This window comes from Bos taurus, chromosome 7 (assembly GCF_002263795.3).
Source record: "Bos taurus isolate L1 Dominette 01449 registration number 42190680 breed Hereford chromosome 7, ARS-UCD2.0, whole genome shotgun sequence".
NCBI classification, from domain to species: domain Eukaryota; kingdom Metazoa; phylum Chordata; class Mammalia; order Artiodactyla; family Bovidae; genus Bos; species Bos taurus.
The window spans coordinates 87,287,392-87,314,515 of record NC_037334.1 but is presented as its reverse complement, the minus strand read 5'-3'; the positions used below and the strand labels follow the sequence as shown (position 1 = coordinate 87,314,515).

Genomic DNA, 27,124 nt, shown 5'->3' with positions numbered 1-27,124 from the left:
GGATTTGATTTTCCTATTTTCTCCCACCCTACTGAAAATTACTACCATAGGAAGTCATTATTTCTGATGAAAACAAGTCATGGTCCTTGGATGTGATGGGGGAGCGGATAAGGCTGAGTCTTACAGTCACACTGGGAGGAGAGGAGAAGGTATACAGTGACTGAGACCAGGCAGAACCTTAAAAAAATATGTTGAAAATCTAGTCTTAAGCCAAACATAATAGATTATATAGCCTAATCACATGGAGTTAGCATTACATTTATTTAGCTGCTAAATGGAGATGCATACTATATATATCTAAGGATTAGAAATAGCTATTATAATAATTATTAATAATAATTTGTCTTTCTTATTCATGGCCTTGGAATATATAAATATATTGGCATATTATGTGTGAATTATTGTGATGTTTCTCCTTGGTTCACGCTGACTTTGCAGACAGGGCTTTAGAAAATATTTTGTACACCTCTGAGATAAGCAAGACAGTTATTTATGGGAATTTATTGCGTTCTTCTACCTGTAATATTCTTCAGTAGGTAGAGGATTGTGTATCAATTAAGATCAAGGTTTCAGAGATTTAAGTAAAGACATGTTGCAGAACAATTGTGAAAATAATCATATTACAAAGAAACAGAAGAAATGCATCAACATGGGAAATCATTTAAGTCTAGAAATATATTTCCCTCTAGAATTTAAATCTTTGATGAGAAGTTTTTTGTTTGCCTTTATGTGACTGAGATGCCTCCATGGCACACTCACAAGCAGTGATACTTACACTCTACATGACTGAGCTTCATATTTAAAGGAAAAAGACCAAATTTTAATAACAGGTTAAAGTAGATAAAAGTTGCACTAGAATCTGAACTACAACCATAGACTTTCAGTGTAACAATGACCTCTGCCATATATAAGTAGGAAGGACATTCAATAGGGACGAAAGTAATTTTTCTCCTAGGTCAGTTGTTAGAAATTTCAACTCCTATTGAACTTGACAAGAGTTGTAATATTAAAGAGAGATTTGGAATAGAAGATAGAAATATGAAACTAAGCTATAAAATGGAATTCATTTATACAATGGAGTATTTAAACATGAGAAATTTAAGAGCAAGGATTCTTAAAAAGTTTTAATAAGTTAGATCTGAATTTTCAGTGCAGGGTGAGAATCAAAGTATGTATCATATAATTTGGATATTGGATCTGCAAGAAAGAGAAAATTAATATGTATTAAGAACCTAAGATAAACCGATGCTATTAGGTCCTTACATGTTTATTAGTTTATTTTAATTCTCATTAAATCAATATTAATATTGAGACTATGGAAGACAAGCAAACTGAGATTCTAAAAAATCGAGAAAACATACCTAGGATGATATGCTTTTAGTTTTAATTGCATGAAGCCATGCTCCAAATCTCTGGTATGCATAGGACAATCTGAAATTGCTCATGTGTTCTATTAGACATTTTACTAGTTGAAATATTTGAAGAAGTTTAACTTTTGCAAAGATGAAGTTTCCATCTGTTAAACAAGCTTATTAGTCAAGATAAGTTTCATGCTTTGCCGTTTGACCTTGGGTGGAGTTGGTCCTCCCTATGGATAAGAAAGACACTATACTGCAGCTCCCTCATCTATAAAACAGGTTCTGCGTAACAGTCAATCCTTCCCACAGGGTTGTTATGAGAGTGAAATGACATGAAGTGTGTTGCTGCTGCTGCTAAGTCACTTCAGTCGTGTCCGACTCTGTGCGACCCCATAGATGGCAGCCCACCAGGCTCCCCTGTCCCTGGGATTCTCCAGGCAAGAACACTGAAGTGGGTTGCCATTGCCTTCTCCAATGCATGAAAGTGAAAAGTGAAAGTGAAGTCACTCAGTGTGTTAGGTGCTTTGAAAAGGGGTTGAAAAATAGGAAATGTGTAATTATTATCATTAATACTTTGGTTATCCTTCAGATATTTTATTGGTTTAAATGATCTGTTTTAGATTACTGAAAAATGGGAGAAGTGCTTAAATAAGACACCCATGCTACTTGCTCTTGTAAAAGTTAAACCTCTTAAAAGAAAAGTTAGGACTACTGCCAAAGTGTTGTCATAGGTAGTGATCAAAAAGGGAGCTCAATCATTCTATTTCAGATCCCTGCTAAACCCAGATAACAAAGATGTTGGAAAGATTTCAAGTAAAATTAGATAGAAGATTATGAAGTATTGTGTCAACACACTGCATATATTGAGGATTGAAAAATGATCCAGTAATTATGTCACATTTACTTGATACTGTTAAACAGATTTTGAACACTTAAAAATTATTTTGCACTATTTTTTACTTTAACTTCCTTAATGCCTCAGCTGGATACATATGGCAATGTAACTCTCACAGGGAAATGGTTACTTTTCACTTTTTTTGAGAAAGCACTTTGAAAAGTGGAAAGTAAGGCCTGAGAAGAAGACAGTGCTAAACATGTCAGCAGTGGGCTTTCTCATACTGTAAATTCTGAAACTCTAGACCTGTAAGTGTATGACAGTAAACATGTGACAATGATTCCTGGTGTCTGATTGGGAAGTAGAAAGCTTCAAATAAGATTATCTGTGTGTTTCTGGAATATCCTTACAAGCAAGGATATCATAGGATGAACAAGAAAAACGAGATGTTAGGTTTCCATGAATAAATCCTGATCTGCCTGCTCATAGGGCAGACATACCAGGCAGAGTCCATTGGCTCACCACATTCTTTGTTCTTTTCCTTTGATTTCAAATGCTTGTTTTCAATCATGTTCATAAAAAGGATGGGCAGCTAAGAGAGTTGAAGCAGATTGGTCAGAGTATCCAGAGGTATTTGTGTATTTTATTCAAATGCAGCAAAATTTGTGGTATATAGTAATGTTTACAATTTTAGAGTCATGTCTTTTGACTTCCATTCAACCAAAAACCATGAGTCTTATATTATAAGGATAATTTAATAGGAACAACGGCCTGGAAGAGGAAAGACTTTGAAATAAAAGTAATGATTTCCTCTTCTGCTCTCAGGGAGTGAGGTAGAATAGAGGCATGAATGTGAGACAACAGTTTAAATCAGATCAAGTATACCTTTTAGACAATTCATGTTGTTAAAAATAACATTATTTTTAATGTTTTTTGTTTTTAATGTTTTAAAAATCACATTATTGGAGTCGTTGTAACATTTGGAAATATTGGAGTCCTCCTCATTCTGCGATATGGTTCCAAGGCCTATGTTTATGGTAACTAAACATTTTGAGAAACATTCTTAGCACTTAGAGAAACATTCTTAGCACTTTATAAGAACCAGTGATGAAAGTTAGAATGAGTAGCTAGATATTTTTAGTAATCATTTCCATGAGAAAGATAACATTAAATAACAAAAGCAACAAAATGTAAGTTTCTGTCATCACAGTTCTGTATTAGAAGCAAACAGCTTTTCTTCTCTTAGCAACATTATCACAAACCCTGCTGTGCACTGCTTCCAGACAGCTACTCACTTGCTCTTCATGTGGGATAAAAAGGCTCCATAATCCAAAAAGTTCATAAGAGTGTTAGTCTCTCAGTCATGTCTGACTCTTTGTGACCCTATGGACTATAGCCCATCAGGCTCCTCTGTCCATGGGATTTTCCAGGCAAGAATACTGGAGTGGTTGCCATTGTTTTTCTTCAGGGGATCTTCTCAACCCAGGAATTGAATTCAGGGATCGAACCCAGGTCTCCTGTGTTGCAGGCAGATTCTTTATTGTCTGAGCCACCAGGGAAGTCCAGAGTTCATAAAGATAACATGCAAAATTTGTAGATCATTTTACCATCATCCTTTTCACAATGTTGTATTGTTTAATAAGGATAAGCAATCTCCCTTGTTTCATGGAAGAAATTTTCACATGCTCTTTACCACCCAGCTAAGGGTTTCAGATACTGCCTCATGTTTAGGGTTTTATTACATGAGTAAGATGTGTTGCATCCCTCACAACAATCAAGTGAATTCCATTTCACCTTTCCTTCACCCATAGTACTGTTTGGCTCCATTATAAGCATTGAAATACCTTTATGTCTGGGTGGCATTGTCAAAGTAAGAAGAGGGCTTAAATGTATCAATCTGATCACAATCAAAGGGTGCAGTGTGACCTTAGAGTGGAGTTTGGAAAAGTTGGGCAGATTTAAGACAAAAATATTGCTAGTTTATTTGCAAAACTGTAGTACTGGCAATTTTATTGTATGTACAACTATTAATAGAAATAGTCCATTGAAGTAATAGTCTAGGTCTACAAAATTTCATTTTGAAATTCACCCCAAATAATTCAGTGTAAAAACCAAGAGGAACATAGCATCAGTACATGTTTTATTTACAGTTTAAAATATGTCTTATTCCTCAGTTGAACACTATTTCATTTTAGTACAGAAGTTCTCATTTGTGCACATTTTCCAATAGTTTCTCATATGATGAATTAGTGAATTGTCCCCATTGCATTTGAAGATTCCCTTAAGTGCCCCAGGCTCCACTCCCCCACTTAGCATTGAATTCCCCTTTTTTTTTTCATTCCTTTCAGTCATATAGCATTTTGTGTGGACGTCGTTTTAAATAAGTTGAACTCCTGGAGTTTTTTCTTGTTCTTAAACTGAAAGTCGGCAGTGTTTAATATTTAGTGTCTCGTCAAGGTATATGTCCATTTTTTTCCATATTCAATTCACCAATTAAAACTTTTACTTTGGAAGAAAGAATGTATTTGTTCAATCAAAATTTAAGTGTCTACTATGTACCAGGGACGGTTCTAGGCACTGGAGGTAGATTTGTGAACTAAACTGAAATCTCTGTTGTTATATAACTTATATTTCATTGTAATAATAAATAATAAAGAATATAAGGTAAAATTAAAAGTATATAAGGTGATTGACAGGAGTTATAGAGGAAACTAATCTTCCATATTATGGAGACAGAGAGCACTGGGGGGAAAGGCAGTTGCTTATGAGGAGGGTCAGGGTAGGTCTTGCCACAAATGTCACATTTGAGTCAATCTCCAAAAGAGATGAGTGAAGGAACCATCAGGGTATCTTGAGAGGAGCAGTCCAACTACAGGAAAAAACAGATGGGAGCCCACCTGTCTAGGTGAAAGTGTTGGTGTGATTAGAACTGAGGGATGGCAGGAAGAATCGAAGTCTTTAGCAGGAAAAGTGTGTGTGTTGGGGGCAGGGAGCTGGGGGTGGAAAGTTCTTTACTACTTTGTAACATATTCTAAGGATATTAGTTTTTCTCTGCTGCTGTTGCTGCTAAGTCGCTTCAGTCCTGTCCGACTCTGTGCGACCCCCTGGACTGCAGCCTACCAGGCTTCTCCGTCCATGGGATTCTCCAGGCAAGAACACTGGAGTGGGTTGCCATTTCCTTCTCCAATGCATGAAAGTGGAAAGTGAAAGTGAAGTCGCTGAGTCGTGTCTGACTCTTAGTGACCCCATGGACTGCAGCCTACCAGGCTCCTCCATCCGTGGGATTTTCCAGGCAACAGTACTGGAGTGGGGTACCATTGAGCCAAAAGTCACTGGAATATAATATAAGGGAATTTTAGTTTTCCCTTTAATAATGATAATGTTCTGAGAAATTAAGGAAGTATAGTTTATTTTTATAGGTTTGTTAAAACTTGCCAGTTGCTCACTTTATGTAGTATATATGCATGTATGAATTTTAAAATAGATTCCTTTATGTCAAATCTGTCAGGCTGCAAAAAAAAATATTTTTGTTTCTGGAAGCCAGAAGTTGAATTAGCCAGTTTCGCTGCAATGGCATTTTGCTAGCAATCAAGAAACTTAACATGAAGCACGGTTGGAGTGCTATCTGCTTGAGAAGCTATACACATTAAAGAGATTGAATTAGTCATCAGGCTCAATGAAAAGTTTCTAAATTACAGCAGGAACTTCATAAATTCTAGTAAAATGTAAATAAAATGTATGTGAAAACGTAATTTAATATGAAAATTTTGTTTTCACCAGTAAAAATTTCTACAGTCTTTATAATACTTGTCAATAGTTATTTATTGCTTACTAAGTTTAGACACTGAATAAATTCTTTAACTTATTAACTTAATCAGATAACTATCCTTATTATTACCTAATAATAATATGCTATTGCCTGTATGTATTAATATCATCACTCGTAGTACTAGTAGTAGTAGTGGCATCTCCATTTTAATGGAGTGAAAATTCAAGCTTAAAATCGGAGAGGTCAAGTAATTTTTATAGAGGAGCCAGAATTGATTTCCAGACCTAGTTTGCTGGCCTGTAGTCCATACACTATGGAAAACTGCCTCTGCTTTATAAATTTAACAGTGGTAAACTTAGAAATCAACTTGCAAAGCTGTTGTGCATAGGAGCACTCATTGCTATGATTATAATATACTCCTAACATGTGAGTGGCACATAGTAGGAGCCTATAAATCCCTCACTATTTCCCCTCATAATTGGGAAAATTTTTTCTTATTTTAAAAAGTGCAATAGAAGACCTCACCTGGAATCTATTTAAAGAGTGCACTGCATTTTTGGTAAACATATTTACAGTATTGGACTTCATTTCACAGGAAATGCTCTCCTCCTGTTGACGCTTATGACAACTCTCTCTACAACAGCAGTGAAGACTATACACACATTACAGTAATTTTAGAGCAGAAACATATCAATCACAATTTGTACATATAATTTTGGAAGACACAGTGTGTTGTACAGTCTCTCCGAGGAATATGTTTGTTATGCAAGGAAATAAAGTACAGCTCTACAATAAGCATTCCTGAATAGATCACCACTGTGTTCCACCTTGCACTCACAGCTCCTTGCCAAAGAGGACTTTGACCTGTATAAATTGGACAACTCTGAAACATTTGGAATCCTGACCCCTATTCCAAAAGGTTTCTCTTTTATACAACTAAAACCAGGCTCTCATTCTCTTAGTACAACTATGCTCAGCTTCCATCTCCAAATTTTAACTTGGGCTCATGTCAGGTCAGCGTATTAACACCCATCTCCCCCAGTTACCCTATTCAACATTGGAAAGTATTTACATAAATTGTAACCTATGTCTACTAGCATTCTCAGAATCCATGTCATGGGACTAACTTATAATGAGGTATAAGTTGGCTTTCTCCAGTAAAACTAAATCTTCTTGGCTAATATCCAAGACAGTTGTTTTGTATCAAATTCTGCTCGAGAGAATGTGGTGATACAAGTGTCGACAACAGTAAATAAATCTCCAGCTCCAGTGAAACAGTAATTTTAATAAAATATTAATTTGTTGTCTACAATACTTTGCAGTTTTTAAAGGGATTTCAAATGTATTAACTTACTCTTCACAGCAACCCGGTGTAATAGATAGAATAGAAATTTCACTCACATTTTACTCATAAGGAAACTAAGACTTTGAGACAATAAGCAGCCTGTCTCAGGTTAGACACCTGGAAGGAATTAAATATGGTTTCAAGTTGAGGATTTCTGACTCTTTTCCAGAGTTCTTCTCACCACACCATTAAGTCTAAGTAGAAAAGTTGAAGTGAGATCACTCATACATTTGTGGGTAAAATGTAAGTACAATATTTTCTTTAGGGCCACATATATAAGAAATCTTGGAATCATTCTTTGTATGGAAATACAATTTTTCTTGTAACTGTCAAAGTTTCATTCTGCTCAGAGTACATTCTGCAATTTTTCTGGAAGATTTTTTCAGCATATCAAAAAGCTTTAAAATTATGACTAATAAAGGGAAACCTGTCCAACCAGCTATTAAACGACATAGTAAAATTAACAGTAATTAAAAACACATGATGCTGGTATTAGATTAGCGTGGAACACTTCAAAAACAAACCCATATCTATTAAAGAACTTGCAGTTTTCCAAAGGAAATAGAGGTGGAAGAGTTAAATTGTTCAAAAATTGCTGTTAGAAAAATTATCCTTCTTTTTTATCTCCCTCAAAACAGAGAATGAAATATATTCCAAGTGGCTTAAAGAATTAAAATAAAATATATAGTATTTAACAAACTGGGATTACTGAGTATAGTTGTGCAAGCTGTATGCTGTACAACTGGGGGTTATATTCATGTAAACAATAATGTGAATGGCACACCCTCTTGGGTGAGCATCCTAATGTTAGCACCCTAATGTAAAAATGTAGCTAATTTTTGATTGGGGAAGGATTTTATTCAATGAGAAAGCAACATAAAAACCACATAAAATAGACTGATAGAAATAACCACATAAACACATTTCAGTACATCAAACATCATAAAACTAAAATATAAGCAAGAACTGGTAAAAACATTTGCAACAAATATGATAATCTCATAGGATTTATGTATTAAATACATATAAAAATGTAATGACATAAAATTTAATTTTTATAACACTTAAATCCCAACACCACCATTTATTACTTGTGTAAATTAGGGTAATGCTAAAAGGTATAACAAAAGACCCCAAAATGTAAAATGGCTCAAACATAGAGTAAACAAGCATTCTTAACCTCTCTGTACCAGGGCCACATTAGCAGTCTGGTAGATCTTTTCTCAGAATATTGTTTTTAAATACATAAAATAAAATTTAAAAGATTTCAAAAGAACCAGTTATATTGAAATGTAGCTATAAAATATTAAAATAACTTGTGATCTGATAATAAAGGTGCTTCTTTAATAGAACATGAAATAACCAAATATAGTATCAGGTTTAATTTCTACCATAATTTCAAGGTCTTGTTGACTATGAACTAAATTTGATACCTGCTACAATTGTAGCATGATACAAAGATACCTGTCACATGTACTACTGATATTACTAGTTTGTGGCCTATGTTTGTAATAGAAAAAAATGCTAGATTGCAGTTAATTAGAAATAACATTTTTTCCTCATTCCATGTTCACAAACTCCTAAATTTTCTCTGTGGATGCCATAGAGATCCATGAGCCTCATGTGAAGGACCGCTGCTATGGATGTTTCTTGCCTGCTCATGTCACGTCCCCGCACAGGAAGACAGAGCAGGCGTGCCGGCATCAGCTGAAGGCGGTCTCAGGGAGTGATCCAAGGACCAGCTGAAGGAGGCTTGCCATGTTCAGGGTGTAGCTTCCTGAGTTTCCACCATTGTTCCCATCTCGGTCAGCCAGAAGAGGAAACAGACATGGAGAGACACATGTCAGAAACTTTTATGGGCTAAGCCTGGAATTGGTGCACATCGTATTCTACTGACTAGAACTTGGCCACATAAACACACCTATCTGGCAAGGGAGGTTGGGATATATAGATAAGATGTATGATCAGGAAGACGAGGAGAACATGGGCTTTGATGAGAAGGTGGTATTAATAGCCTTTCCCAAATCATCTTTCAAATTAGCAATTAATGACTATCTGCAATGAGATAAAGCTAGAGGGAAGATATGAGAACTGTTGTGGAAATCAACTGTGTAAAAAAACATTTTGGAGAGCAAACCATCAAAATGAATTAAGGGTTTTAAAATTGTTCTTATCCCTTGATCCATTAATTTAATTTCTATGATTTTTCTTAAGAATATTGTGCAGTTGAAGGAAAAACTGCACACATTAGTCATAGCAGCATTAATTTAGATAACAGTGGAGTTATTATAATTACAAAAGATAAATGCAATAACCAAAATAAATTAGCATTGTCAAGGAAATTGAGGTATGTCCATATGATAGACTGTTAGGAGTTTTAGTAACTGATAGCTGAAATTTCTTGAATGAGGCTAAACGCTAGATGTTGTGCCAGTCACTTTATATGCCTTAGGTCCTGGCATCTACCCCATGAGATACTTTCCTTGATCCCTTTTTATGTGTGAAAAAATTGAATCTCAGATAGACTGAGTGCTCTGTTGAGGATTATACAGCACTGGTTTAGTCTTTGCTGGTTGTACATCTAAAATTCACTGTCTTTTCTTCCCTACTAACAGGACTCTGATTTTGTTTGGGGTTGTAATGTACTCAGCTAAAAATACTTTACCATCAGACTGACTAGCACAGTTGAGGCTGCTGTGTGCCTAACATGGTCAATGCAATTTAAGCAGAGATGGCTATTCTAATGAAAGACTCAACTGGAATAAGCGTTCTCAAACTTTTGGCCTTCAGCATTCCTCTTCCTTCTCTCAAGTAAGCATATGAAACCTGTGTATGGAGCAGTCATCTTGTAACCATTGCTGAAAACCACAGCCTAAGAATGGCAGGACAAGAGTAAGGAGAAGCTTGGACCTTGATGGAATTCTTGAGAACTGCACCAGCCCACGTTTTCCCAAGGCCCTTAATGCTGTTTGATTAGGTCACAGAAGTTAAACTTTTTTTTTTTTTAATTGAATGCAACCAAACATAATTCTATCTGTACAACTGGTCAGTGGCAAAATCGGACTTAAGCCCAGACCCTGATGCTGGGAAATATTGAAGGCGGGAGGAGAAGGGGACGACAGAGGATGAGATGGTTGGGTGGTATCACCGACTCAATGGCCATGAGTTTGAGTAAACTCTGGGAGTTGGTGATGGACAGGGAGGCCTGGCGTGCTGCAGTTCATGGGGTCTCAAAGAGTCGGGCATGACTTGAGTGACTGAACTGAACTGAACTGAAGCCCAGATGTGTTTGACTCAAAGGCCTCTTAAGTACAATTACATGCTAATTTTCTGCTTGTTCTTTCATGTTGACTTTGAAAAGCAGGATACTAAAATCATATATGTAAGTGTGATCTCAAGTATATTAATATACATAGAATATTGGAAGAGAAGAGATCAAAATTTTGTTGATGGTTATCTCTGAGTGGTGTTCTGGTATTCCCATCTCTTTCAGAATTTTCCACAGTTTATTGTGATCCACACAGTCAAAGGCTTTGGCATAGTCAATAAAGCAGAAATAGATGTTTTTCTGGAACTCTCTTGCTTTTTCCATGATCCAGCGGATGTTGGCAATTGGATCTCTGGTTCCTCTGCCCTTTCTAAAACCAGCTTGAACATCAGGAAGTTCATGGTTCACATATTGCTGAAACTCCAGTACTTTGGCCACCTCACGTGAAGAGTTGACTCATGGGAAAAGACTCTGATGCTGGGAGGGATTGGGGGCAGGAGGAGAAGGGGACGACAGAGGATGAGATGGCTGGATGGCATCACTGACTTGATGGACGTGAGTCTGAGTGAACTCCGGGAGTTGGTGATGGATAGGGAGGCCTGGCATGCTGCGATTCATGGGGTCGCAAAGAGTCGGACATGACTGAGTGATTGATCTGATCTGATCTCTGAGTGGCAGGATTGTAAGGGTTAATTTTTAAAATAACTTTATAAGAGGATTTATTATTATAAATGTAATACATGCTTATTGTGGATAATTTGCAATTTAAAGGACAGAATAAAGGAAAAAATAAAATGTACTAACTAACAATTTTCCCTACACTTATATTTTCAAATTGTAGGTGCTATTTTGTGTCCTGCTGTTTTTACTTACTATTAAAGCAATTCTCATTGTTATTAAATATTTTAGAAATACCATGTTAATGGCTGCCTGTTATTCTAGCATGTGGATGAATATAAATTGTTAAAACATTTTTCAGTTGTTGAAATTTTTAATTAGTTTACGATTTTTAGTATTGAAAGAATATTCTGAAAACACTTATGTTTATAAATCTTGGTCTTTTTACTGATCGTTTCCCTGACATGAATCCTCAGAAGTCTGATTTGGAGAATCTTTGTTGCTTTTGTCATGAACTTTTAAGTCAGTTCTTCAGAAATATTGCACAAGGGCTTGCACTGGGTATGTATGAGGGTGTTCTGTCATGTAGAGGCCTCGAGGTGCCCTCACACCTTTCTTCATCTCCAGCTGATTGCTTTCAAGCAACTGATTAAGTGAATTTCCAGAGTGTATAATTTTATGTTAGTTAAAATATCTCCTGCAAATGGGTGAGGAAATTAATGATTGAACAAAGTATACTTATGACTAGTATGTAGGGAAATGGCAGAGCTGAAATTCCTACAACTTCAAGAAGTTCTATGTCAGCCATATTGTAAGGGAATCTGGAGATGATATAATCAGATGAAATAAGAAGGAGTTAAAAATAGACCCTCAAAAGACGAGTATTGAAATCAAGGCTTCCTCCATTATCATTAACAGCTCACCTTTCCCTAAATGTCTAAATGTACTTTTTTCCTTAAAACAGCCAATGATAGTGAAAGATATATATGAATATAAATAAATATTTCTACATTGAATTTATATTTTTGAAATTTTGTAATTAATGAGGTGCATGGTCAAAAGCACAAGGAGCAGTTTTAAAATTGAGTAATTTATATTACTGGTTCTATTTCTGTGATAGTAATTCCTTTAATAAAAATAAAAAAGCTTCTAATGACCTCAAAATAATTACTTTCTACTATATATGTTCCCTGGTGGCTTAGCCGGGAAAGAATCTGCCTGTACTGCAGGGGACCCATGTTCAGTCCCGGGATCAGGAAGATCCCCTGAAGAAGGGAATGGCTACCCACTCCAGCATTCTTGCCTGGAGAATTCCATGGCCAGAGAGGCCAGAGAGGCAGGCTACATACAGTCCATGGGGTTGCAAAGAGTCAGACACGACTGAGAGTGAGCTGATATTTAATATAGTCAATGTTGTTCAGTCACTCAGTAGCATCCGACTCTGCAACCACATGGACTGCAGCACACCAGGCCTCCCTGTCCCTCACCATCTACCAGAATTTGCCCAAGTTCATGTCCATTGCATTGGTGATATCATCCAGTCATCTCATCCTCTGAGCCAGTATTGACAACATATTTCCATATATCTACATTATTGACAACTTCATCATTTTTTTCTTATTGTATTTCAGTTTCATGGAATTGGGGGAATCATAACCTGAGTAGTTCATAATGTGCTCTCTTTACCAATCTATGCATGGCTTATGTTTTAGTTATTAATATTATTTAATTAATTACTTTTAGTATGTTAAACACTTATGAACCTACCAGCCAAAACAAAAGCTTGAAACTTGACAATACTCTTCTATATGGTTTTGTCCAAAAACCCATTCCTTTGCTACCAGATAGTTTCATTTTCATGAGGATATCAATATTTTTAATACTTTATTTCATAAGTAACATCTCCATGTTTACCCAAATTTTTAAAGCTATTTTCTAATCTTCGTATTAGTTTCATTTTGATTCCTTCAAATTGAAGTGGTATTTTTCAGTTCTAGAGCCTCATCTAATGTCATATTTGAAATTCAGTTTAAATGAACAGTTATGAAAATATTAAACAGGTTTTTGTGGCTTTGTAAACAAGCATATCTAAATGATATGTCCTTTCAGATCTAGCAAATATAAAATTGCCATGAATCCTCTCATTGGATCTAAGGTAATACAAGTCCAAAAGGGCTTGTAACAATAATAGGCTTGTTTTAATTCTGTAAATATGTATCAAATATCTACCAAGAAGGAGGTATAGAGTTTGGCATTGGTACTGGTAATGGTGGTGACTTAAAATGACTTGGATAGTGGTTTCTCTCCAGTGAGTTTAAATTCTAAGAGAGAGCCCAGAAACACAACCATACATGGGGAAACTCACCATGTGAGAGGGGTAGCACATTAGGTCAGTGGGAGAAGATGAGTTATTCAACATATGATGCTGGAATAATTGTTTAGTAATTATTTCTAAGTAATAATTGAACTTCAGTTCAGTTCAGTCACTCAGTCATGTCCGACTCTTTGTGACCCCATGACTGTAGCATTCCAGGCCTCACTGTCCGTCACCAACTCCCGGAGTCTACCCAAACCCATGTCCATTGAGTCAGTGATGCCATCCAACCATCTCATCCTCTGTCGTCCCCTTCTCCTCCTGCCCTCAATCCTTCCCACCATCAGGGTCTTTTCCAATGAGTCAGCTCTTCACATCAGATGGCCAAAGTACTGGAGTTTCAGCTTTAACATTAGTCCTTCCAATGAACACCCAGGACTGATCTCCTTTAGGATGGACTGGTTGGATCTCTTTGCAGTCCAAGGGACTCTCAAGAGCCTTCTCCAACACCACCGTTCAAAAGCATCAATTCTTCGGCATTCAGCTTTCTTTATAGTCCAACTCTCACATTAATACATGACTACTGGAAAACCATAGCCTTGACTAGACGGACCTTTGTTGGCAAAGTAATGTCTCTGCTTTTTAATATGCTATCTAGGTTGGTCATAACTTTCCTTCCAAGGAGTAAGCGTCTTTTAATTTCATGGCTGCAGTCCCCATCCGCAGTGATTTTGGAGCCCAGAAAAATAAAGTCAGCCACTGTTGCCACTGTTTCCACATCTATTTGCCATAAAGTGGTGGGACTGGACGCTATGATCTTAGTTTTCTGAATGGTGAGTTTTAAGCCAACTTTTCTCTCTCCTATTTCATTTTCAAGAGGCTCTTTAGTAGTTCTTCTTCGCTTTCTGCCATAAGGGTGGTATCATTTACATATCTAAGGTTATTGATATTCCTCCCGGCAATCTTGATTCCAGCTTGTGCTTCTTCCAGTGCAGTGTTTCTCATGATGTACTCTGCACAGAACTTAAATAAGCAGGGTGACAATATACAGCCTTGACGTACTCCTTTTCCTATTTGGAACCAGTCTGTTGTTCCATGTCCAGTTCGAACTGTTGCTTCCTGACCTGCATAGAGGTTTCTCAGTTACTTAACAATAAAAATTGGGATTATTTCATGTGTAAAAAATAAATTGTACCTGTTTAACTCACACCAATCAAAAAAATTCTAGTATGGGAGAGATAGATGTCAGCAAAAATGTGACTGAAGATAAAATAATGCAAATTCTAAATATTGAGTTTAAAAAAAGTTTAGGAAAGCAGTTACAATTCTGAATTGTGGATGGTGTGAAAATCCAAGGAAAACGTAATGTATGAACTGGGCTTTCAAGGCTAAGTGGATTTAAAATAGGAGTAAGAGGCAGAAGTAGAAATGCGGGAAGAATTGTTCCAAAAGGTTGTTTTCAAGCAAGGTGACCAGTTCATCTTGGTTTGGTTGGTACTTTCCTAAAAGTGGTCTTCCCTGGTGGTTCAGAGGGTAAAGATCTGCCTGCAATGCAGGAGACCAGGGTTTGATCCCTGGGTCGGGAAGATCCCCTGGAGAAGGAAATGGCAACCCACTCCAGTATTCTTGCCTGGAGAATCCCACGGACAGAGGAGCCTGGTGGGCTACAGTCCAGGGGTCACAAAGAGTCGGACACGACTGAGCGACTTCACTTCCACTTTTTCACTTTTCCTGTAAGCACTGCAAGCCCCATGTGATGGGGAAAGGGCAAATCAGGACAGTTGGTCCACTTGAAACAAAGCCATGCATTCCCTACCACTCCTCCCAATTTCCTAAGCAAAGAAGTACACAGAGTCCCATAAACCCAGACAGCAGGTGTCAGCTTTTGGAAGCTGAACTCTGCTCACTGGCCCCCACCACTTGCTCTGAGAAGGGAGCTTGAGGATTTCAAAGTTCCTTGTGCTTCTCGGTTACCCATAGCAGCACTTCCCTTTAGGCCTACTTAGCCCCGAGACTCCTCCACTGCTGAGACATCAAATGCTAGCCTTTGTTTGATGACCACCTTCCATTCTCCCAGCCTCTTACTACCTATTCCTGCTGAGCTTCCTGCCTGTTCTTATCAACACTTTTGGCCCCTCAACCGCATCCTAATTCTCCTGATCCATCACCAGCCTGGTTCTTGTTTATCAAGTCTATCAACATACTAACGTAACATGCTTGTTGAGATAAAGCACTGTGGAGTCAAACATCCACTTCTGCCTGTTTTATTTTGTGTCCATCTATGCTTCTTACTCTCCACAGGAATTTACCAACAGAGTTAACTTCTCTGAACCTGTTTTCTCAGCTGGAAAATAGGAGATACCAATGCCTCCTATTCCATATTACTCATGAAATACTATTTTTAAAAAAGCAACAAGATTTTCAGAATTGTATGTACAGTATGAATACACTTTTGTGTATATAAAGTCATTTCTTGCATATGAATGTTTATAAATGCAATTAAAAGAAGAAGAAAACCAAACTCTAAAAATGGTTAGCTTTCAGAAGGGATATGAAAAAGGGGAGAAATGTTAATAAGCAAATGATCTTTACACTCTTATCTTTGAATTGTGTGACTATTATATGATAAACTTAGGTTATTTTGAAATTAAAATATAAATGAAGACAGGATAAAAATGGACAAACATAAAAGTTTCACAGGGGAGTCAACACTTAAGTGAATCTCCATGTGTGGGGAGATAAGAAAGGGAAGGATTTTCTAGGGAAATGAGTAGTGTGAGCCATGGAGTAGATAGCGCAGTGCCGCCAGGACCCTGCAGAAAACCTTAATGATGAGGGACAGGACTCAGTGAGAGCCATGTGAAGGGGAGGATCATAGGAAATAAGGCCAGAAAGATGGCCAGGGCTAGCTCTGAGTGCCCTTTGAAGGCCATACAGTGCAATTTGAACTTTGTCCTGAAACTAATGGGAAAGCATTGAGAAGTAAGAAGAATGGGAAAAAAAAATAATAGAAGCTGAATTTTAGAAAGGTACTATATTGTGAATATAGGGGTGGGCAATACTATAGATTTTTTAAAATTTATTTATTTTTTCATTTATTTGGCTGTTCTGGATCTTAGTTATGGGATGTGGGATCTGTAGTTGGTCTTTAATTGAGGCATGTGTGATCTAGGTGGATCCTGGGCTCCCTGCATTGGGAGCATGGAGTGTTAGCTCCTGGATCACCAGGGAAGTCTCAAGACTGTAGATTTGAAAAGGAAATCAGAAACATTTTCAATATTCACAAAAAGAGATGATGAAGGCCTAATTTATTAGCAGAGACCAAATAACATTTCATTTTATGCTGTGATTAAAATATTAATAGCATTTTACTGGGTCTCAAAATGGAGGTAAAACCGCCGCCCGGTCACCCCCAGCCCAACTCTGGCCATCGCCGCCACCGCTGCTGGGGGGAGGAGGGTCATGATCCCAAGGAACCAGAGCAGTTGAGAAAGCTGTTTATTGGTGGTCTGAGCTTTGAAACTACAGATGATAGCCTAAGAGAACATTTTGAGAAATGTGGCACACTTACAGATTGTGTGGTGATGAGAGACCCCCAAACAAAACGTTCCAGGGGCTTTGGTTTTGTGACTTACTCTTTTGTTGAAGAAGTGGATGCAGCAATGTGTGCTCGACCGCACGAGGCTGATGGGCGTGTAGTGGAACCAACGAGAACCGTTTCTAGAGAGGATTCTGTAAAGCCTGGTGCCCATCTAACAGTGAAGAAAATTTTTGTTGGTGGTATTAAAGAAGATACAGAAGAATATAATTTGAGAGACTACTATGAAAAGTATGGCAAGATTGAAACCATAGAAGTTATGGAAGACAGGCAGAGTGGGAAAAAGAGAGGATTTGCTTTTGTAACTTTTGATGATCATGATACAGTTGATAAAATTGTTATTCAGAAATACCACACTATTAATGGGCATAATTGTGAAGTGAAAAAGGCCCTTTCTAAACAAGAGATGCAATCTGCTGGATCACAAAGAGATCGTGGAGGTGGATCTGGCAACTTTGTGGGTCGTGGAGGAAACTTTGGAGGTGGTGGGGGTAACTTCGGCCGTGGTGGAAACTTTGGTGGAAGAGGAGGCTATGGTGGCGGAGGTGGTGGCAGCAGAGGGAGCTATGGAGGAGGAGATGGTGGATATAATGGATTTGGAGGGGATGGTGGCAACTATGGCGGTGGTCCTGGTTATAGTAGTAGAGGAGGTTACGGTGCTGGTGGACCAGGAGGATATGGAAACCAAGGTGGTGGACATGGTGGCGGTGGTGGAGGATATGATGGTTACAATGAAGGAGGAAATTTTGGAGGTAACTATGGTGGTGGTGGAAACTATAATGATTTTGGAAATTATAGTGGACAACAGCAGTCAAATTATGGACCCATGAAAGGGGTAGTTTTGGCGGAAGAAGCTCGGGTCGTCCCTATGGTGGTGGTTATGGATCTGGTCGTGGAAGTGGTGGATATGGTAGCAGAAGGTTCTAAAAACTCAGAAGAAAAGGGCTACAGTTCTTAGCAGGAGAGAGGGCGAGGAGTTATCAGGAAAGCTGCAGGTTACTTTGAGACAGTTGTTCCAAATGCGTTAGAGGAACTGTAAAAATCTGCCACAGAAGGAACGATGATCCATAATCAGAAAAGTTAACTGCAGCTTAAACAGGAAACCCTTCTTGTTCAGGAATGTCATAGCCACAGTTTGCAAAAAGTGTAGCTATTGATTAATGCAATGTAGTGTCAATTAGATGTACATTCCTGAGGTCTTTTATCTGTTGTAGCTTTGTCTTTTTCTTTTCATTACATCAGGTATATTGCCCTGTAAATTGTGTTAGTGGTACCAGGAATAAAAAATTAAGGAATTTTTAACTTTTCAATATTTGTGTAGTTAACTTTTTCTACATTTTAGTACAGAAACTTTAACAAAATGCAGTTTTGAAGGTGTTTCCTTGTGAGTTAACAAGTAAAGAAGATCATTGTTAATTACTATTTTGTATGAATTTTGCTAAAGTTAACTGTAAAGAAACACCTGCTGACTTGCAGTTTAAGGGGAATCTATTCTCCCCATTTCCAAACCATGAAATGAATGGCTCTGACATGTGGAGAGAATAGATATTTGTATGTTTGCAGTGTGTGTTTTAGATAATAGAATTGGGTATTTAAATTAGCATATTTGTGAATTTAATAGCATTAAGATTTACCCTCAAATGAAAAATCTCAAAATTTATATTTGGTTTTTGTTTATTTTCTTTCAAAATGTAATCACGATTTTAGTGTCTTAGCTTTGCTGAGAGTCCCAGCTGTGTTTAGAACATCTCCATTCTATATTCACCTTGGTCACAAGTGAACTGCTGCCATAGTTTATTGGGGTGTAAAGAATGTCTACTGCTCTCTGTTTAAATTCTGGGAAGGGGTAGTGAATGTTTCCCCTTTCCTCCTACCTTAGGAAACATTCTTAAAATGTTGAAAATACAAGACCACTAAGCTTGCTGTATCTGAGCAAATTAGTGGCTATCTTTTTTTCCTTTTTAAAGCACAAGAGGCCCATAAATCTTCAGTTATTTTCCTTGGTTTAATATATATTTTTTTGATACAAGCTCTCAGAGCAAGGGAATAAAAATCATGCATTGTTGAACCCTTAAAAAAATTAATAGCGTTTTATTGAGATATTTGTTTCCAGCTAACATTTATTTAGCCAAGCTTAAAACCTAGGTAAGAATTATAAATGGATGTCTCATTTATTTCTTAAAACTTCATAAGGCATAAAAGTCTGTTAATATTCCTAACATTATAAATCAGGAAACAGAGATTCAGAGGGGTTGAGATGTTTGCCCAAGCACACCTAGCTGATAAATGGTGTGGCCAGAATCTGAATCCACAGAGCCTGGTTCCCTGGCCACACTTTCAAATGTTAGGTCATAAAGCCTGTCCTTAGAGTGTCCTCAATGTCAAAGAAAAGTTGCTCTGGACAGAATTAAATTGGCAAGGAAAACTTTAAGACTATAGCAATGGGGAGAGAGACTGAACTCAACTCCACTGAAACAGAGTGGAGGGTTTTTAAGAACTGGGGTAAGCTAGTGAAAAAAGTACTGAGGGGTGACAGGGGAAGGTTGGTCAGTGTGACTGGGCCATCTGTATTTGTTAATTGTTTCTTATTCAAGTTAGACTCCATCTTCCCACCAAGATGGGAAGTCAGAGGCACTGTGTTCCTTGGTGCTTACTGAAAAGGATGGCTTCTAGGTTCTTAAGGAAGATATTCTGGGTTATAAAATTGTCGAGAGTCTGGAAGACTACTTATCACAAAGGTGCAGATAAGGAATTTATAACTGCAAATTTTCTAAAGCAAATGCTCAAAGAAAAGGGAAGGCCAGGGCCTCGTATCAGATGAAGCCTGTCTAAAGTATAGTCAAGCTGAGAGAACATTAAGATCTTCTTGATCATGAATTATTCTGGAGTATGGGATGCAGTAAAATGCAGTGTGTTAGCCTTAATCCACTGGGGGAATTCCTCTGGAATGGCATATAAATCTCTGATATATATATAATCCATTTAAAATTATATTATACACATGTGTATGCTAAAAGTTAACACACCAATATACATTGCACAATATAATCCACATCATCAAAGTAAAAATTTCTATTTTATAGACATTTTAAAACAGTGGATATTAATTAATGAGATCATTTAATGTTATTAACTAAGATAACAGTCAGTATTTTTTTTTAGTATTTGTTGTATGCCAGATATGAAGCTAAATTCTTTCTCATATAGTAATTACTTTCTCATATACTCCTAAGATCAATCATGGGAGGTAGCTACAATAATTATCTTTATTTTATGAGTGAGGAAACTGGTTCTGAGGTCACATAATTTATAGTCTGTTTGAGTCCTAAGTAGGACTGGCTACCTATGGCAACCCACTCCAGTATTCTTGCTGGGAAAATCCATGGATGGAAGAGCCTGGCGGGCTATCGTCCATAGGGTCACAAAAGGTCAGACGTGACTGAACAACTGCATACACACCTGGTTTGTGAGACCCAAGGCGAAATGAACGTGTAGGACTTCTTGTTCCAAAATTATTGAGCGTCATAAGGTGACAACAGAACATTAAACCAAAGGGCCCTTCGAAGGACAGGGTACCGTATGACTGCAGGTCTTATGCCTGTCAAACTAGCCCTGCCCTTAAGTTAGTGCTTTCGACCTTTAAGCTGTTTTCTATCTTTCCTGAATGAGTTACTCAGTATTGAGGTTGTTGGGGATAGCCGGGTTCATAAGTAGTGATCAGTTTATCTTTTTAAATGCCTGGAGAAAAGAAACTTTCTCACAGTTAGGATTTGGATATTTAATTCCACCTGTATTAGCTTTCTATAAAGAAATTGATGTTTTTGAACTGTGGTGTTGGAGAAGACTCTTGAGAATCCCTTGGAGAGCAAGGAGATCCAACCAGTCCATCCTAAAGGAAATCAGTCCCGAATATTCATTGTAAGGACTGATGCTGAAGCTGAATGTCCAATAATTTGGCCACCTGATGCGAAGAACTGACTCACTAGAAAAGACCCTGATGCTGGGAAAGATTGAAGGTGGGAGGAGAAGGGGACGACGGAGGAGGAGATGGTTATCATCAGCAACTCGATGGACATGAATTTGAGTAAGCTCCAGAAGTTGGTGATGGACTGGGAAGCCTGGCATACTGCAGTCCATGGGGTTGCAGAGAGTTGGATACGAATGAGCAACTGAACTGAACTATCTCATACAGCTTGTCAGTGAGCATCAAAGTGTTAGAAGACATGAGACTCTCTACGGATCCTGTCTGAAAATAGTAAATATCTGGAACAAAGGAGGATCTTCCTATACAAAGGAAAACTATACCTAAATACTAGCTGCCATCTATGGGTCACACAGAGTTGGACACGACTGAAGCAACTTGGCAGCAACAGCAGCAGCCTATATTCTGTGGTCACCTGATGCGAACAGCCAACTCATTGGAAAAAGTCCCTGATGCTAGCAAAGATTGAGGGCAGAAGAAGAGAGCATCAGAGGATGAGATGGCTAGATGGTATCACTGATGCAACAGACATGAACTTGGGCAAACTTTGGGAGATGGTGAGGCACGGGGAGGCCTGGTGTGCTGCGGTCCATGGGGTTGCAAAGAGTTGGATATGACTGGGTGACTGGACAACAGCATACTATGGCCCCTCTCACAATATATTACTCTGTCTGATTAGAACTAAACTTGGAAGACATCATGGTATATTTAGATGACAACAAATATTAGCAATACAAACAAAAAGTGTTTTTCCATCATTAAAGAGAAAGATATATGATAGTACTGAGGCTACTACCAGAAGATGGGTGTATTAGTACTAAATTTTTAAAAACTTATTCATACTGAAGCCCAGCATGGTTGAGTAGCATTAAATGAAGATGCTTTCCAGAGTAAAATTGCTTTATTCCTGGAGTCGAGTACTGTTCAAAGTGACTATTATTCTCACTACATGAATTATTGTAGCTTAAGTAACATTTTATTGTAAATGGCACCTACAGAGAGTAGTAGATTTAGATTTCATTATAAAAGAGGTTAGTTTTCATTGTGAAAGTTCTCTTTGCTTTTTGATAGAGATGAAACCAATATGAAGCTAGTGAAAATGAAAATGTTAGTTGCTCTGTTGTCTCCAACTCTTTGCAACCCCGTGGACTGTAGCCCACCAGGCTTCTGTGTCCATGGAATTCTCCAAGCAAGAATACTGGAGTGGGTAGCCATGCCCTTTTCCAAGGAACCTTCCTGACCCACGGATCAAACCTGGATCTCCTACATTGCAGGCAAATTCTTTACTGTCTGAGCCACCAGGGAAGCTCCAACATAGACCAAAGATGATCTCAAATGTGAATAGAGGTAAAGATTATACATATGAAGTTCTTTTTAAGATCAGCTCCTTGAAACACTTATATGAATTCTACAATCAAAAATTTGTCATTTGGGGTCTTCCCCGGTTGCTCAGTGGTAAAGAATCTGCCTGCCAACACAGGGGAAACGAGATCGATCCCCGATCTGGGAAGATCCCACATGCTGTGGGGAAACTAAACCCACGTGCCATAACTGCTGAAGCCCATGACCAAGACTAGAGAGTAGCCCCCACTGACCACAACTAGAGAAAAAGCCCTTGCAGCAGTGAAGACCCAATACAGCCATAAGTAAATAAATATTATTAAAAAAAATTTGTCGTTGGAATAGACAAGAGGTTGTTGTCAGGGTGACATGTATTCCTTGACTGTTGTTTGGCATTTTGTGTCATTTTTTAAAAAATGACTTGTCTTCCCATCTGAATGTATTAGCAAAATGTTAAAGCAAATTTCTTAAATATCATTATGATCCTGGTCTTAAATATAAATATTTTTCTTCAAAAACATGCAACTTTCTTATATATTATAGTTTTTAAATAACTTTCCTAAGATATAATTGGCATATAATAAACTACACATACTTGAAGCATAGAATATGTATTTACCCATGAGAATATCACCAACACCAAGACAGTAAACATACCTAGTCCTCCTCAGAATTTCCCCTGCTCCTCAGTAGCCTCTAACTTCCTCATACCCAATCTATTCTATTCTATTCTATTACCTTATTCTCCAGACAATCACTGATCTGCTTTCTGTCACTAGAGATTTGTTTGCAATTTTTAAAGAATTTTGTATAAATGGAATAGTACAATGTATACTCCTTTTATTAAGCATAATAGTTTGAGATTCATCCACATTGTAGCTTGAAGCAGTAATTCATTCCTTTTAATCACTGAATAGTATTTTACTGTATGGAAATATAACTTTTATTTATCTGTTCAGTGTGAACATTTGTGTTGTTTCTAGTTTGGGGCTATTACATGTAAAACTGCTGTGAACATATTAAAATTTGATGAACAGCTGTATTTGTTTTTCTTGATTAGATACTTAGCATGAAATGAATGGATCATTTTATAGATGTATATTTAAAATTTTAAGAAACTACCAAACTATTTACCAAAGTGGGTAAACAATTTTTTATATTCCAACCAGCCATGTAAGAGAGTTCCAGTTGCTCCACATGCTTGCCAACACTTGTAGTAAATGCAATCTATATCTTTTATGTAAAAGCTAGAATCTTAGCATTCACATCAGATAATATTTATTGATAATAAACATATGAAGCACAATTCATTTGAAGAGGTTAGAGGACAGAGGCAAATATTTATATTTCAAAGGCCTCTTGAGAAATCTGTCAGCTTTCTGTCAATTTTCCTTGTCTCAGTACCCAGAATAAAAATGCTCACAACAAATTTTAAATAGACATTATTATAGTGATAGCTTCTATTTACTTATGAATATAGGGGTCACAAATAAGTCCATCAGAACTAGGTCCATCAGGTAAAGGTCCAAAAGGAAAACAAATTAGAGGAAGTACAACTTCTCAGAATATAGGACTGTAACTAGTGTGGTTGAGTTCTATGCATCAGCTGAGTAAAGTCTCTATGTCATAAGGACATTGTGATTAGGTTAGGGTGGCGGGTTTTTTTTGGTCTCTTAAATGTGTTTGTATTGAGGATCCAACCAGTCCTTCCTAAAGGAAATCAGTCCTGAATGTTCATTGGAAGGATTGATGTCATTGTGATTAGGTTAGGGTGTCGTTTTTTTGGTCTCTTAAATGTGTTTGTATTGGGGATCCAACCAGTCCTTCCTAAAGGAAATCAGTCCTGAAAGTTCATTGGAAAGACTGATGTTGAAGCTGAAACTCTAATACTTTGGCCACCTGATGTTAAGAGCTGACTCATTTGAAAAGACCCTGATGCTGATAAAGACTGAAGGCGAGAGGAGAAGGGGACCACAGAGGATGAGGTGGTTACATGGCATCACAGACTCAATGTACATGAGAATGAGTAAACTCTGGGAGTTGGTGATAGACAGGGAGGCCTGGCGTGCTGCAGTCAATGGGCTCACAAAGATTCGGACATGACTGAGCAACTGAACTGAACTGATTGGACTCAAAATAATCTTATCATTAGCAAGACCAGTGAGACCAATAATTTTGGTTTCAGTTCAGTTCAGTTCAGTTGCTCTGTCGTGTCCAACTCTTTGCGACCCCATGAATTGCAGCACACCAGGCCTCCCTGTCCATCACCAATTCCCGGAGTTCACTCAGACTCACATCCGTCAAGTCAGTGATGCCATCCAGCCATCTCATCCTCTGTCGTCCCCTTCTCCTCCTGCCCCCAATCCCTCCCAGCATCAGAGTCTTTTCCAATGAGTCAAGTCTTCGCATGAGGTGGCCAAAGTACTGGAGTTTCAGCTTTAGCATCATTCCTTCCAAAGAACACCCAGGGCTGATCTCTTTTAGAATGGACTGGTTGGATCTCTTTGCAGTCCAAGGGACTCTCAAGAGTCTTCTCCAACACCACAGTTCAAAAGCATCAATTCTTCGGCGGTCAGCCTTCTTCACAGTCCAACTCTCACATCCATACATGACCACTGGAAAAACCATAGCCTTGACTAGACAGACCTTTGTTGGCAAAGTAATGTCTCTGCTTTTTAATATGCTATCTAGGTTGGTCATAACTTTCCTTCCAAGGAGTAAACGTCTTTTAATTTCATGGCTGCAGTCACCATCTGCAGTGATTTTGAGCCCTAAAAAATAAAGTCTGACACTGTTTCCACTGTTTCCCCAGCTATTTCCTATGAAGTGGTGGGACCGGATGCCATGATCTTCGTTTTCTGAATGTTGAGCTTTAAGCCAACGTTTTCACTTTCCACTCTCACTTTCATCAAGAGGCTTTTTAGTTCCTCTTCACTTTCTGCCATAAGGGTGGTGTCATCTGCATATCTAAGGTTATGAACAGTATGAAAAGGCAAAATGATAGGATACTGAAAGAGGAACTCCCCAGGTGAGTAGGTGCCCAATATGCTACTGGAGATCAGTGGAGAAATAGCTCCAGAAAGAATGAAGGGATGGAGCCAAAGCAAAAACAATACCCAGCTGTGGATGTGACTGGTGATAGAAGCAAGGTCCAATGCTGTAAAGAGCAATATTGCATAGGAACCTGGAATGTCAGGTTCTTGAATCAAGGCAAATTGGAAGTGGTCAAACAAGAGATGGCAAGAGTGAATGTCAACATTCTAGGAATCAGCGAACTAAAATGGACTGGAATGGGTGAATTTAACTCAGATAACCATTATATCTACTTCTGCGGACAGGAATCCCTCAGAAGAAATGGAGTAGCCATCATGGTCAACAAAGAGTTCGAAATGCAGTACTTGGATGCAATCTCAAAAACGACAGAATGATCTCTGTTCGTTTCCAAGGCAAACTGTTCAATATCACAGTAATCCAAGTCTATGCCCCAACCAGTAACACTGAATAAGCTGAAGTTGAATGGTTCTGTGAAGACCTACAAGACCTTTTAGAACTAACACCCAAATAAGATGTCCTTTTCATTATAGGGGACTGGAATACAAAAGTAGGAAGTCACGAAACACCTGGAGTAACAGGCAAATTTGGCCTTGGAATACAGAATGAAGCAGGGCAAAAACTAATAGAGTTTTGCCAAGAAAATGCACTGGTCATAGCAAACACCCTCTTCCAACAACACAAGACTACACATGGACATCACCAGATGGTCAACACCGAAATCAGATTGATTATATTCTTTGCAGCCAAAGATGGAGAAGCTCTATACAGTCAACAAAAACAAGACCAGGAGCTGACTGTGGCTCAGATCATGAACTCCTTATTACCAAATTCAGACTTAAATTGAAGAAAGTAGGGAAAACTGCTAGACCATTCAGGTATGACCTAAATCAAATCCCTTATGATTATACAGTGGAAGTGAGAAATAGATTTAAGGGTCTAGATCTGATAGATAGAGTGCCTGATGAACTATGGACTGAGGTTTGTGACATTGTACAGGAGACAGGGATCAAGACCATCCCCATGGAAAAGAAATGCAAAAAAGCAAAATGGCTGTCTGGGGAGGCCTTACAAATAGCTGTGAAAAGACGAGAAGTGAAAAGCAAAGGAGAAAAGGAAAGATATTCCCATCTGAATGCAGAGTTCCAAAGAATAGCAAGAAGAGATAAGAAAGCCTTCCTCAACGATCAATGCGAAGAAATAGAGGAAAACAACAGAATGCAAAAGACTAGAGATCTCTTCAAGAAAATTAGAAATACCAAGGGAACATTTCATGCAAATATGGGCTCGATAAAGGACAGAAATGGTATGGACCTAACAGAAGCAGAAGATGTTAAGAAGAGGTGGCAAGAATACACAGAACAACTGTACAAAAAAGATCTTCACGACCCAGATAATCATGATGGTGTAATCACTCACCTAGAGAAAGACATCCTGGAAAGTGAAGTCAAGTGGGCCTTAGAAAGCATCACTACAAACAAATCTAGTGGAGGTGATGGAATTCCAGTTGAGCTATTTCAAATCCTGAAAGATGATGCTGTGAAAGTGCTGCACTCAATATGCCAGCAAATTTGGAAAACTCAGCAGTGGCCACAGGACTGGAAAAGGTCAGTTTTCATTCCAATCCCAAAGAAAGGCAATGCCA

At 38.0% G+C, this 27,124-nt stretch overlaps 1 protein-coding gene across 1 annotated transcript; it reads left to right on the top strand.

The window, feature by feature from the left end:
• The first annotated feature begins 16,880 nt into the window (after positions 1-16,880).
• Positions 16,881-18,115, top strand: LOC615271 (heterogeneous nuclear ribonucleoprotein A3-like). The gene is given in 2 exon segments (XM_059888821.1): positions 16,881-17,935; positions 17,938-18,115. Coding segments are annotated over 2 exon segments (1,140 nt in total). The 5' UTR covers positions 16,881-16,890; the 3' UTR covers positions 18,033-18,115.
• The last annotated feature ends 9,009 nt before the right edge of the window (positions 18,116-27,124 follow it).